We start from the raw sequence: 11,807 nt of genomic DNA, 5'->3' as shown, positions 1-11,807 counted from the left end.
TACACAATCTCTTTGATATAAAGTCTAACCTTAAATATACTTTGCACGCACTTTAATTGAACTTTTATGCAAAACTAAGCAGGAACAATTTAAAATTGCATATCGTGCTCCTCATATTTGAAACATAATCTTAACAATGAAAAGATTATAACACGTGTAGAAAATATAAATTACTTTCAAAAATTTTAGAGTATACCTACCTTATTAATGATTTATTTTAAATTCCTTTTTCTATTTTTATTTTATTTACAACTTAGACAGTTTTTTGTTCTTAATTTCTATTAATTTATATTACGCTCATTTTTTTAATTTTTTAACGCGGTTCTTGATGATAAGACTATCTGGTCTTCTGTGAGTTTCCCGCGTTTTTTAACAATAACACTGTTATTTTATGAAAATTTGTAATGTGTAACTTTTATACGTTAAATATCTTTTTGCTCACATAAATTTATAATTTCTTTATTTTTAAATGTTTATAAGTTTTTTTATACTACGAACTTAAATTGTAAAAGAACGAAAATAATTGTAAATAAAAATAAAAATTAAAATAAAGATTTGAAAGAATTAACAACATTAATTTGAAGTATGATATAAAAGGAATTCTACTAATAGATTGAAGTATTACATAAAAGAAATTTTACTCTGGATCTTTACATGTCATAAAAATGATTAAATAAAACTCATAAAGTATTATTGAACACCTTTTAACTACGTTGATGATATCAGTTGTCTTTTAATGTAACTATGTTTATGATACCAGTTGTCTTTTAATGTAACTACGTTGATGATACCAGTTGTCTTTTAATGAACTACGTTGATAATATCAGTTGTCTTTGATAGCCCTTGAGAAAGTATACTTCTCATATGTATTGTTATGTGTATTACTATTAAGAAAATTAATTGGGATTATTATTTTCTCAATTCAACATCTTTTGATTATTGAGAAGACTTGGGTTATATGGGCATACCAAAAGATTTCTAAGATGTGAGTTGTGAAGTTCAAGTTGTTTGTAGTTTTTAAAATGACTAGATGGGGTAATGATAAAAAGGTGTATAATTAGCGTAAATTTGTAAGCAATAGCGAACAAATTTACTAGCGGCTCTAATTAAAACCCTATTTTTTTTTTGTTAAAATATTATCATTACACATGAAAGAATCTGCGACGCGAAATTTTGATGTTGTAATATACATATTTACTTTTTCATAAAGAAACTCTTGTTAGCTTAAAAAACGTTCCATTTTTCTTCGGAAAAAATTTTATTGGCTTTATTTAAAGATACCATTTTTATGTAATTTGGGGATGCTCAAAATACCTAGTGTTTTTTATTGAATTTATTTAGTTTAAAGTCCTAAAATTGCTTTTGGGATCGTCTATAAATTACGTAAAGCAAACTTTCACAATTAACAAGGCAAAAAAAAATTAAAAGTTTTCCATCGCAGAGTCTTAAATTTTAATGAAAAAATCAAAATAGCTTATTAAGCTTATATCTATTTTAGTATTAATAAAAATCGCCGCGTAAAGGAGCTTAATATTTCCTACTTCTGTTTTTTAAATATATTTTACGTTGCGTAATTTATGGACGATCTCTTTGGTTTTAATTTGCTTTTTGAATAAAAGTAAAACGTCGGAAAAACTTTTAATATTATAACAATACTAAGGATCTTTCTGTTAATTAGTTTCGATAAAATTGTACTTTTATCGTTTAAAGATTTGATTTATTAAAAATTGAAAAAATAACAAGTTATAATTAATATTCCTTTTTTTTTTTCTTTTCTTTTTACTGAAAAACAAGGTGGTATTGTTTCAATAAAAAGTGTTTAAAACTTGATCTTTTTAATGAATAAGTTTTGTTAATAAAGAACCATTATATTTCAAAAATTTGTTTTAATTGTCAGCTTGGTATTTCTTTACCTTACTTTTTTTGTTACTAATGTTAATTAATTCAAGTTATTTTAAAGTCCTCATATTATCAAGTTTTAATTAGGTGCCCCAAGAAGTCCTAACGGTCTTGTCACAGAGCACCGCGGAAGTGCATTTAACCAGGAAGTTCACGCCTCCTTCCTTACCGTGACGCGAAAATTTGCCCAGAGCTCCTTTCGAACCTGGATCTCCTGCTTATAAAGCACGCACTTTAACCACTGCGCCACGGTCGCACGATCAAGTCGTCTGGGTAATACTAGTACTTTTGCCCAAACATCTAAAAGAGTAATGAGTTGTGATCTCTTAAAGTTGTGTACTCGCAAAAATTTAGGTCTAGCGTAATTATTTCTTTTTAATATATCAATTTTCGCTTAAGATACTCATAATACCCTAATCTTCCCTTCCTGTAGCTATGATTCGTTTCTGAAAGTACATTAAGAAGGACTTTTCGTGCAATCAAACCATCACAATGTAAGTACTTAGCAGGGCTGTGCAATACCATATGATATCTGACATTAATGGGTTTGATACATTGTTAGATATGATAAAAGACACGTCATGAACAAAGATGCATCAGATGCTCTGGTGGAAAATGTTATTTGAAATTATGCTATTTTATTTATTGTTCTGACCTTTGATTAGATATGCATTCAAGAGTAACATTCTTTGCATTATTGTATACATACCAAACGGTTATACTTTTGCGCATATAGGTACAAAATGTTTTCTAATTGTTTATATCTATGTATATTCTTTTAAATATTTTTTAATTGTTTATATCAATCTAAACAGTACGATTGGCCCCAAATACGAGAACTGATGCTGGATGAAACGTTTTCGGGAACGATGGATCAATATGAACTTGCAGTATGGGATGCATTCAAACGGGTGTGCCAGGGATTTCATGGAAAACATATTGTACCAATTTAATTGCATCCTATCAACAACTGGGTTGTAACATGTCGCTGAAGCTCCACTTTCTTCATTCCCATCTTTCCTTCTTCTCTGTCAATGGAGATATATATGATGAAAATGGCGAGCGCTTTCATCAGAGTATTGCCACAATGGAAAGCAGATACAAGGGAAAGTGGAGCCCCGCCATGCTTGCAGATTACTGCTGGAATTTGCAGCGCGATGAACCCGATGCAGCATTCAAACGCCAGGCTAAATACAATTAAATACAAGTAAACAATTTGTGTTAAAATGATAATAAACATGTTCATACACTTATTCATATGTATAGAAAAATGCATCTTACGTTACATCTTTAAATCGTTATTACAAAAAATTGTGACGTGCTACAGCATAACTGGTTACATATTTGGAATCAGCACGTCTGAATTAATAAAGATAACCTAATTTGGTTCTTGTTTTTTTCAAAAAGTTAAAAATTGTTGTACAGTGTAATATTTAATACACTTTTAAATAAAGTTATTCACATTTACTCTACTAGTTTTTTAAATTACATTTATAAGCAAGCAAAAAAGCTTTATTTGGCTTCAAAATTTTTATTCCCATTAGGGGATGAAACACTTTGCTAGATAACGAACTGATAAAGTGTTCTCCTCCTTCTCTATTTAAATAAAATCTCAAATAAAAACTTTTTAATTATGATAATGAATAAAATTCTTTTTAAAGTTTTATTATTATTATTATCATTATTTTATTTTTTTGTTATTATTATTTTTTAAAAACTAACTTATCACCTTTTCATCAGTTTTCTTCAAATTATCCTATTAACTTATCATTAGTTTTTAAGGTTTGTACAAAATAATCTAATTAAATATAATTTCTGATATTATTTTCTTTTTAACTATATCTTAGCAACTAATCTTAACAAAAGTTGTATATAATTTTTTAATGATACAAAGCAATCGTACTTTTTACTTTTTAATAATTGTAAAACACATTTGCCAACGAAAGCACGTTACAACTTACGGGGCGTAGCGAAAAGGCAAGCGTGGTCTTCTTTTTTCAAGGTCAAGATATTATTTACATAACACCGGCATTGTATGTATATATATATATATATATATATATATATATATATATATATATATATATATATATATATATATATATAAATCTATATATATATATATAAATATATAAAAAAAAAATATATATATATAATATATAAATATATATTTTTTTTTTACTGACGATTGAAGATTTTTATTATGTTTCGCTAATTAAAACATTAAATAAAACTGTTTTATTTAAATGAGTTATTAAAGTTGTTACAGTGATGATAAAAGTAACGCATGATCGATTTTTGTTGATGTTATTGCATCTTTGTAAATCGATTGCCTTAATTAGAACAAAATGGTGCCTCGAGAAAACCGAGATTATTTTTAATAAAAATGCAATCAATCAATTACGTCAAACTATGGTTAAAAGTATAGTTAGGTTTTATATGAACCATTTCATGATTTCATGTTTTTGCACTTAAGCCATCTATGGTTAAATAAATTTGTTCTGTGGCTGTAAAATCGCAAGATTTCTAATTTTTTTTAACTCACAATTAAATTACTTTAACTATTAAATTAAAGAAATTTGAGTTAAAAATGTTTAAATTTAAGTTAAAAGATTCATTTCCAAAATTTATCATTCCTGCATTATCAAAGATTGTAATGAGATGCGGACTATAACGAACAAAATATCGCTTGAAAAACCAGAATATCATTTATAGGTCCATAAACTTCTTCAAAAAACTTTTATAGGTTCATAAATTTCTTCAAAAAAGACTTAAAACTCTAATTACTTTTATTAAATTAGAAAAGATTTAAAAATAAAAATTAAATTTAAAAAAACTTAATTTCCTAATTAAACTTATTAAATTGATAATCACATCTTAATGGTGGCGATAAGCAAAAAACTTTGAAAAACTCAAGTTAAGTAACTTAATACTTAAATAAATTGCTGTTGCATTGCGTAGCAAAAATATTATTTCATAAAAACAACGACATCCCCCCCCCCCCCCCAGTAGTGAGAGGCAACAAGTTGATAAAATACTTTTTGTACAATTCTCAACTAGACTTATATTCATTGATAAATTTTCTTAGTATTAATTAGTAAATTTTCATAGTAAGGAATAAGTTTCATTGTATTAACTCTCAGCGTTCAAAAGTTATGATCATATATAATATGTAAACCCCTCAAATTGGGGGTTTAAACTTTATATGCTCATAATTTTTGAACGCTGAGAAATAATACTATGAAACTTATTACCAACTATGAAAATTTACTTATTAATACTATGAAAACTTATCGATGAATATAAGTCTAGTTGAGAATAGTACAAAAAATAATTTATCGACTTGTTGCCTCTCACGTTTTACTATGAAGTTAAAGGGCATTTTCGTTCCCAGCCGTCAATCATTGCAATTTTTTGCAAAGCATCATTATTTGACATAAGTATAAACATACAAATGTTTGGAGTTTGCTCCAAATATGGAAGTTAGCTAATTCAGTCAACAAAAAATCCTGGATCCGTCCCTTAATAATGCAGTTTAAAAACGTGGTTCTATTTGAAGGTTTACCTTTTTCATCGAAATAAACTTTTGTTTAAATTAAAATTGATGCCCGATTCTAAAAAAAATAGTTAGTTGACATAAGAAGTGTTTAAAAAGTCTAAAACACGTATTACTACGTATTTTATACGTATTAAACGCGTCTTTTATCCATAGTAGCAACTAGCTTGCATTTCCACCAGGTGTAAGTTAAGACAATTTTGCAACGAAGTAGAAATTATAATAAAGTTAAATCAAAAGTTTCGAAAAAAGGTGTCTAAAAGCAAAGAAGCAGATTATAAAAAACTATTAAAATCCTTTCTAATTTTCTTTTATAGTTGTGAATTATTTTGAGAAACTCAATTTTTTTTGTTCTGCTAAAACTAACGCAGGTAAGAAAGTTGCACAATGGTTAACAGCCGAAGCATAATCCTGAAAACTAATATATTATTATTAGAAACGATCTTTTGTTTGCAAAATAATGCTCTTGGCACCCTCTACCTAATATGATTATTGGCATCAACACCTAAAGATTAAAACAATTATTTTCTTACTTTTCCACGAGCAATTTATACTCATAAAATGCCAATGAAAAATTTTAAAACATATAAATACTTTTTTTATTAATTTTCTACTTTGCAATGACATTGACATTTGACATTGACATTTGAAATTGACATTGACATTTTATTAATTTTCTTCTTTGCAATGACACAAACAAGGTTTAAAAAACGCCGTCTTAAGGCGGTGATGCGTACGCTTTTTTAAACCTTAACTACAGTCAAATTTTAAAAAACCTTGCAAAAAGCGCACGCCTAACCGCCTCACCGCGGCAGTTTTTTTAACCATGATCGCAAATGACGAAAGCGTTTTATTAACAGTGAAAAGGAAAAAAAGAGAAAAGAAAAAACGGAAGAAATTGTTCTAAAGAATAAAAAAGATAAGTTAAAAATAAAGTAGAACAACAAAAATATTTAAAGCTATAAACGAACTAAAAGATTAAGGTGGTAGTACAGTAATGAGAGAAAAAAAATATATATTCAACTTTTACATATTTTTTTTTCTACAATGTTTAATACACCATTAAACAGCTAAAAAAAACAATACAAAAAAATTAATAAAAAATAATTTTTAACTTATTAATTACTAATGGCCCAAAAATGGGGTAGAGAGCGACAGAGATTTTTCAGCAACCGATATATTTTTTTATTTGAAATTTTAGCTGGTGATATATTACATGTGGCATTGTGTCGTGGACTAAAAGATTTAAATTAGGTCTAAAAAATAACAAAATATTTGCATTTATGTGAATTAAGGTAATTTTGGGGGTAAATGATGGCACAAAATCTTTGAAAATTACCAAAACCAAAAAAGCACTCAAGATTAATTACTCAAGACTAGTGTATGCTGTAGATACTAATATAGTAAATAGGTGTGCCAAATTTCAAAAAATTTTGATTATTAGTTTTGAAAATATTTTTTGTCGCCAGCCCAAATAACATGACTTTGAGAAAAACGCAATTCTAAAAAAAAAAAGTAAAAAACGTTAGTTCAAAATTCTCCACTTTTATACGTCACACCTTCCAATGTTTCATTTTGATCACAAAAACCTTTTCTATTGCTCTTAATTTTTTTCTTCTAGATTTTACTTTAGGGGTACATTGCTTTTCTGCTTTAGATATTCGTCTTTATGCAATACATATATGCACAGGGCCATGCACAGGATTTGGGGGCCCCGAGCATCCTTCAGTTTAGGGGCCCACCCCCTTTACTCCAAAAAAAAAAAAAAGACTGCTTAAATTTTTTATTATATTACTGGAATATAAGTATAATTAAATAGTCCAGCTGTTGTTTCTTACAATATTATTTTTCTTGTCTTTTGTTTAGCAAACTTTTCAATCACATCATGGAAATCAATATTTTTTGCTAATAAACACTCGATACTCAAAATGGCGAGGTCACTTGTTCGTTCTTGTCCCATAGTTGAGCGCAAAAAATTCTTGATGAGCTTCAATTTACTGAATGAACGCTCTTTTGAAGCTACTGTCACTGGAATTGAAGCAAAAATACGCAATGCAATTACTATATTTCTAAAGAGTTCTCCAAGCTTCATTTCAGAAATTTTGTTTAATAAGTCAAATGGGGCAAGAGGGTCTTTTCCAAAATTTGCAGTATGAATTTGTTTTATGTGAAGCAATTCTTCAGTCAGTTCATTTTCGGTCACATCACAAGAATATTTTTGCGAAAAATGTGAGCAAGCACTCTTGATTTCTGCTTCAGACAGTTTTTGATACTTCCACAAAAAAGAGAATATAGAAAGGATTTCTTGAATTGCTGTGAAACGTGCAGTAAGTCCACCAATTACAGAATCAAAAAAGTGATAAAAAACCGTTCTCCGAAATGTTGCCTCCTCTCCTGATTCTGATTCTGTTAATTCCGTAAATTGTTCATCACCTTTAATTTAAACAAACTTAACAATTATGGTATCATAAGTTTTAACTTAGCATGGTTTAAAAGTTATCTAGCAAACAGGAAACAGTACATCTCGTTTAATGATAGTAAAACGGATTTTGCGACAGTTTCCTGCGGCGTCCCACAAGGATCAATTTTAGGACCCCTTTTATTCCTCATTTATATAAATGACTTAAATAAATTTTCAAGTATCTTAAATTCAATCCTATTTGCAGACGACACCAACTTATTTTATTCTGATAAGGATGTTAGTTCTTTATTTGAAACAGTAAACAAAGAGCTTGAAAAACTAAGTGAATGGTTTATAGCAAATAAATTATCCATAAACATAAAAAAACAAAATATACTTTCTTCCATCGTCTTCATGAAAAGAGACTCATCCCATTAAATCTTCCAATTTTAGTTGTAAATAACTCTTGTATAATAAGAGAGCGTTCATTGTTATTTCTTGGTGTTGTTATTGATGAAAATGTGAGTTGGAAGGAGCACATAAATATAATTCAAAATAAAATTTCGAAAAATATTGGTCTACTTTACAAAGCTAAGCAGTTATTAAATCAAACCTGTTTAAAATACATTTATTTTTCATTTATTCATAGCTACCTAAGTTATGCAAACGTTGCCTGGTGTAGTAACTAAAATAAATAAACTATTAATTCAACAAAAGCATGCCTTAAGAATTATTGGAAACGTAGATCGTTTCTCACACTCTAAACCTCTATTCATTAAATTTAATATTCTCAACGTATTTCAACTAAATCTTTATCAAATTCTTATTTTTATGTTCAAAGTTAATAAAAAAATAGCACCTATTTTATTTAACTCTTTTTTGGAAAAAATATATCATCTATACCCAAGACGATTTTCAGAAAACAATTATGTTCAACCTAAAACCTATTACTCTTATACTAAGTTCTCTATTGCTAACAGAGGTCCTAAACTATGGAACATGCTATTAAATAATGCTAACAGAGGTCCTAAACTATGGAACATGCTACTAAATAATGAGTTAAAAACTATTTCTTCTATTAAACAATTTAAAAACAAACTTAAGCAAAAGCTTTTAATAAATGACAACGAATTAAAATTTTTCTGAAGCTTTTGATTAGGAGTAATCACGTTTGTCTATTTCTTTACAAATATGGTTTAAATATATATTCTATATACAGTTCAATTTGTACATTATGACGTTGTTTTTTATCTGATATAATAAACTTTACAGATATAAAAGACACATGATACTAAAATGTTTTTAAAAAATGTTTTTTTGTTTTTTGTTTGTTTGTTTGTTGTTCGTGTATTATCTGTTATTTTATGATTTAAATTCAAAAGGTTGATAAATCTAAAACCAGTTAGGAAAAAATATAATTTAATTAAAATAATTAATTAAAAAATCTTCGCATACTTTTGGATTTATTACACTGTAATATAGCGTAAAATGTTTTTTAGTTTTTATTTATCGTTATCTTATTTTAACGCAACGTTTTGTTTAACGTTTATTTAACGAGTTACTTTGTTTTGTATTTTTATTATTGACATTTTTATTTAAAGGGGCTTGGTGATAAGACAGAACTTGTCTTCTTCTTGCCCCAGCCATGTATTTATATATTTGTATTGCATAAACTTGTAAATTTTTCTTATCGGCGAAATACATAATAATAAATAAATAATAATAATTTGCTCCCCAAAAAAACTTTTGCGTTTCACTTTTCTGTGGATTGGAAATTCAGAACTGATTTTTGCAACATCTGCAACTAACTTGGGTTCTTCTAAAACTGTAGGCCATTCCTCCCGAACAGATTTGAGTTGACTAATCAATGCTTCAATATTTTCCACCTCAATATCAATAGTTGCTTTTCTTGCCTGAATGACCTGGTTGCAGCGGTCAATCAATGTGAGAACTTTCAGCCAAACTCCAGACATGAGAACACATTTAAAGGAGCTCATATATTTTAGAGCACCTCTAATCTCAGTTTTTGCTTTAGGCGTGAGATTCAAGCTCTTAACTTCTTTCAAAGATTCAATGATTTGACTCAAGGGATTATAGAAAGGGCGAATGCTGTCAAGTCTCTCAGTCCATCGTGTTCCTGATTGTCCATGAAAAGACACACCGTGAAGTCTCTTTTGCAATATTTCCCAGCGTTGCGGACTAGCAGAAAAGATCGTATATACGGTTTGAACAGTTCCAAAGAAAGTCTCAGCATCTGTACAGCTTGAGGCAGCATTCTGTCCACACAAATTCAATGAATGACAACCACAGGGTGAGAATACAGACAATGGGTTCTTCTTTTGTAGGATTGCTTGAACACCCTTATATTTTCCTGACATGTTGACTCCATTGTCATAGCCTTGGCCACGGCAGTCTTCAAAACAAATTTTTAATGTTTCCAAAGTTTCCAGAATTAATTCCGCAATATCAGATCCAGTCTTCTTGGCACAATCTGCAAAGATCAAAAACCGCTCTTCAATTAAAAATTTTCCAGGTTCTTTTTCATGTACATATCGAATGACAAACGAACTTTGTTCAGTATGGCTCACATCAGGAGTGGCATCAACCATAATTGAAAAATACTTTGCAGACTTGCACTCTTCTATAATTTGCCTGCGAACCTCAGCTGCACAAAGGCCAATGAATTTATTTTGAGAACGATTTGACAAGTAATGCGCCTGAAGACGTTGACCCTTGTCCTGTGATTGTTTAACTTTTATCACATGTTCCTTAAGAATTGGGTCATAATGCGAAATCAGTTCCAGCAATCCTAAGAAATTTACATTATGAGAATCTCCAATTAGGTCAGATTTTCCACGAATAGCCAATCCACGTTCACCAAGAAACAGAATCACATCCAAGATTCGTTCCAAGATTTTTCTCCAGGTGTCAGCTTCATTGAGAATTTGGCGATTCATCAAATGTTCAATTGACTGATCAGTTTTCATTCGAGCTTCCAATTCACGCCACTGAATGTAGCATTGTTTATGGATTTTCGAATGCTCATGTTCAGGAATTCGACTGATGAGATTCTTCCACTTCTTTTCATATCCCCATCCTCCAATCGTTGCAAGGGATGAAGTCATGTGTGGAAGTTGATTTCTAGATAAAAATAATTGGCATGGAAAACAAAACAATGCTGTCTTTGCTGGGCTAAATACAAGCCAATCCCGCGAGAAGGATTCCCCTTCGGCATTCTGCTTTTCAAAACTGACATTGAAAATATGCGATTTCCATTATCTTTTGGCATATCCAGTGGGAAAGGAATGTGACCAGCCATGACAAACTTTTCCAGCTGAGAAGGGGAGAAATTTTCTGTTTCAAATTCACCAATGTCAAATGGCTGCAACAATGCTGGTCCATCACTGCTAGTGGTCCTTGTAGAAGTATTATCACTACCACTAATTTGACAGTCTTCAAAAGTGGCTAATTTCTCTATACTGCCAGCACTATTACCAGAAACAGAAGATTGGATACTACCGTCATATTTTTGCTTCGTTGAGCTAGTGTAAAGGGCATCTGATGTTTTAGGAGTAGTTGTAATTCCAACATCAAATAATGTTTGCCTTCCTTTTTGTAGAGCCGCTTTTTTTACTTTACTGATTTTTAACTTTGATGCACCAGATGGATACGTGCATTTCATTTTTATTCTTTTAAATATATACATATATTTATATATATATATATATATATATATATATATATATATATATATATATATATATATATATATATATATATATATATGTATATATATTTATATATATAAGAACATATATTTGTATATACAAACATATGTATATATATACATAATATACATATGTATATATATAAATGTATATATATACATATGTTTGTATATATATATATATATATATATATATATATATATATATATATATATATATATAT

General features: G+C 29.0%; 1 protein-coding gene across 1 annotated transcript; it reads right to left on the bottom strand.

The window, feature by feature from the left end:
• Nucleotides 1-7,289: 7,289 nt before the first annotated feature.
• LOC136090910 (zinc finger MYM-type protein 1-like) lies at nt 7,290-11,538 on the bottom strand. Its single transcript, XM_065817886.1, has 3 exons — nt 11,057-11,538; nt 9,601-10,997; nt 7,290-7,888 (listed from the first exon to the last, which is right to left on the bottom strand). The coding sequence occupies exons 1-3, from the start codon at nt 11,536-11,538 to the stop codon at nt 7,290-7,292; spliced, it is 2,478 nt and encodes an 825-aa protein (XP_065673958.1).
• Nucleotides 11,539-11,807: the final 269 nt, after the last annotated feature.

The sequence above is a fragment of the Hydra vulgaris genome, chromosome 14, assembly GCF_038396675.1.
Source record: "Hydra vulgaris chromosome 14, alternate assembly HydraT2T_AEP".
In the NCBI taxonomy this organism is placed as follows: domain Eukaryota; kingdom Metazoa; phylum Cnidaria; class Hydrozoa; order Anthoathecata; family Hydridae; genus Hydra; species Hydra vulgaris.
Note: the sequence above shows the minus strand (reverse complement) of the source record. Positions and strands in the feature narration are given on the sequence as shown.

What these genes read in the sequence shown, in the direction of transcription:
- LOC136090910 (XM_065817886.1), bottom strand. Translation starts at nt 11,538, where the DNA reads ATGAAATGCACGTATCCATCTGGTGCATCAAAGTTAAAAATCAGTAAA. An exon ending in CCTTCTCGCGGGATTGGCTT is followed by an intron (nt 10,998 to 11,056) that starts GTATTTAGCCCA and finishes ATTTTTATCTAG; the next exon opens with AAATCAACTTCCACACATGA. An exon ending in CAGAAAAGTGAAACGCAAAA is followed by an intron (nt 7,889 to 9,600) that starts GTTTTTTTGGGG and finishes TTTAAATTAAAG; the next exon opens with GTGATGAACAATTTACGGAA.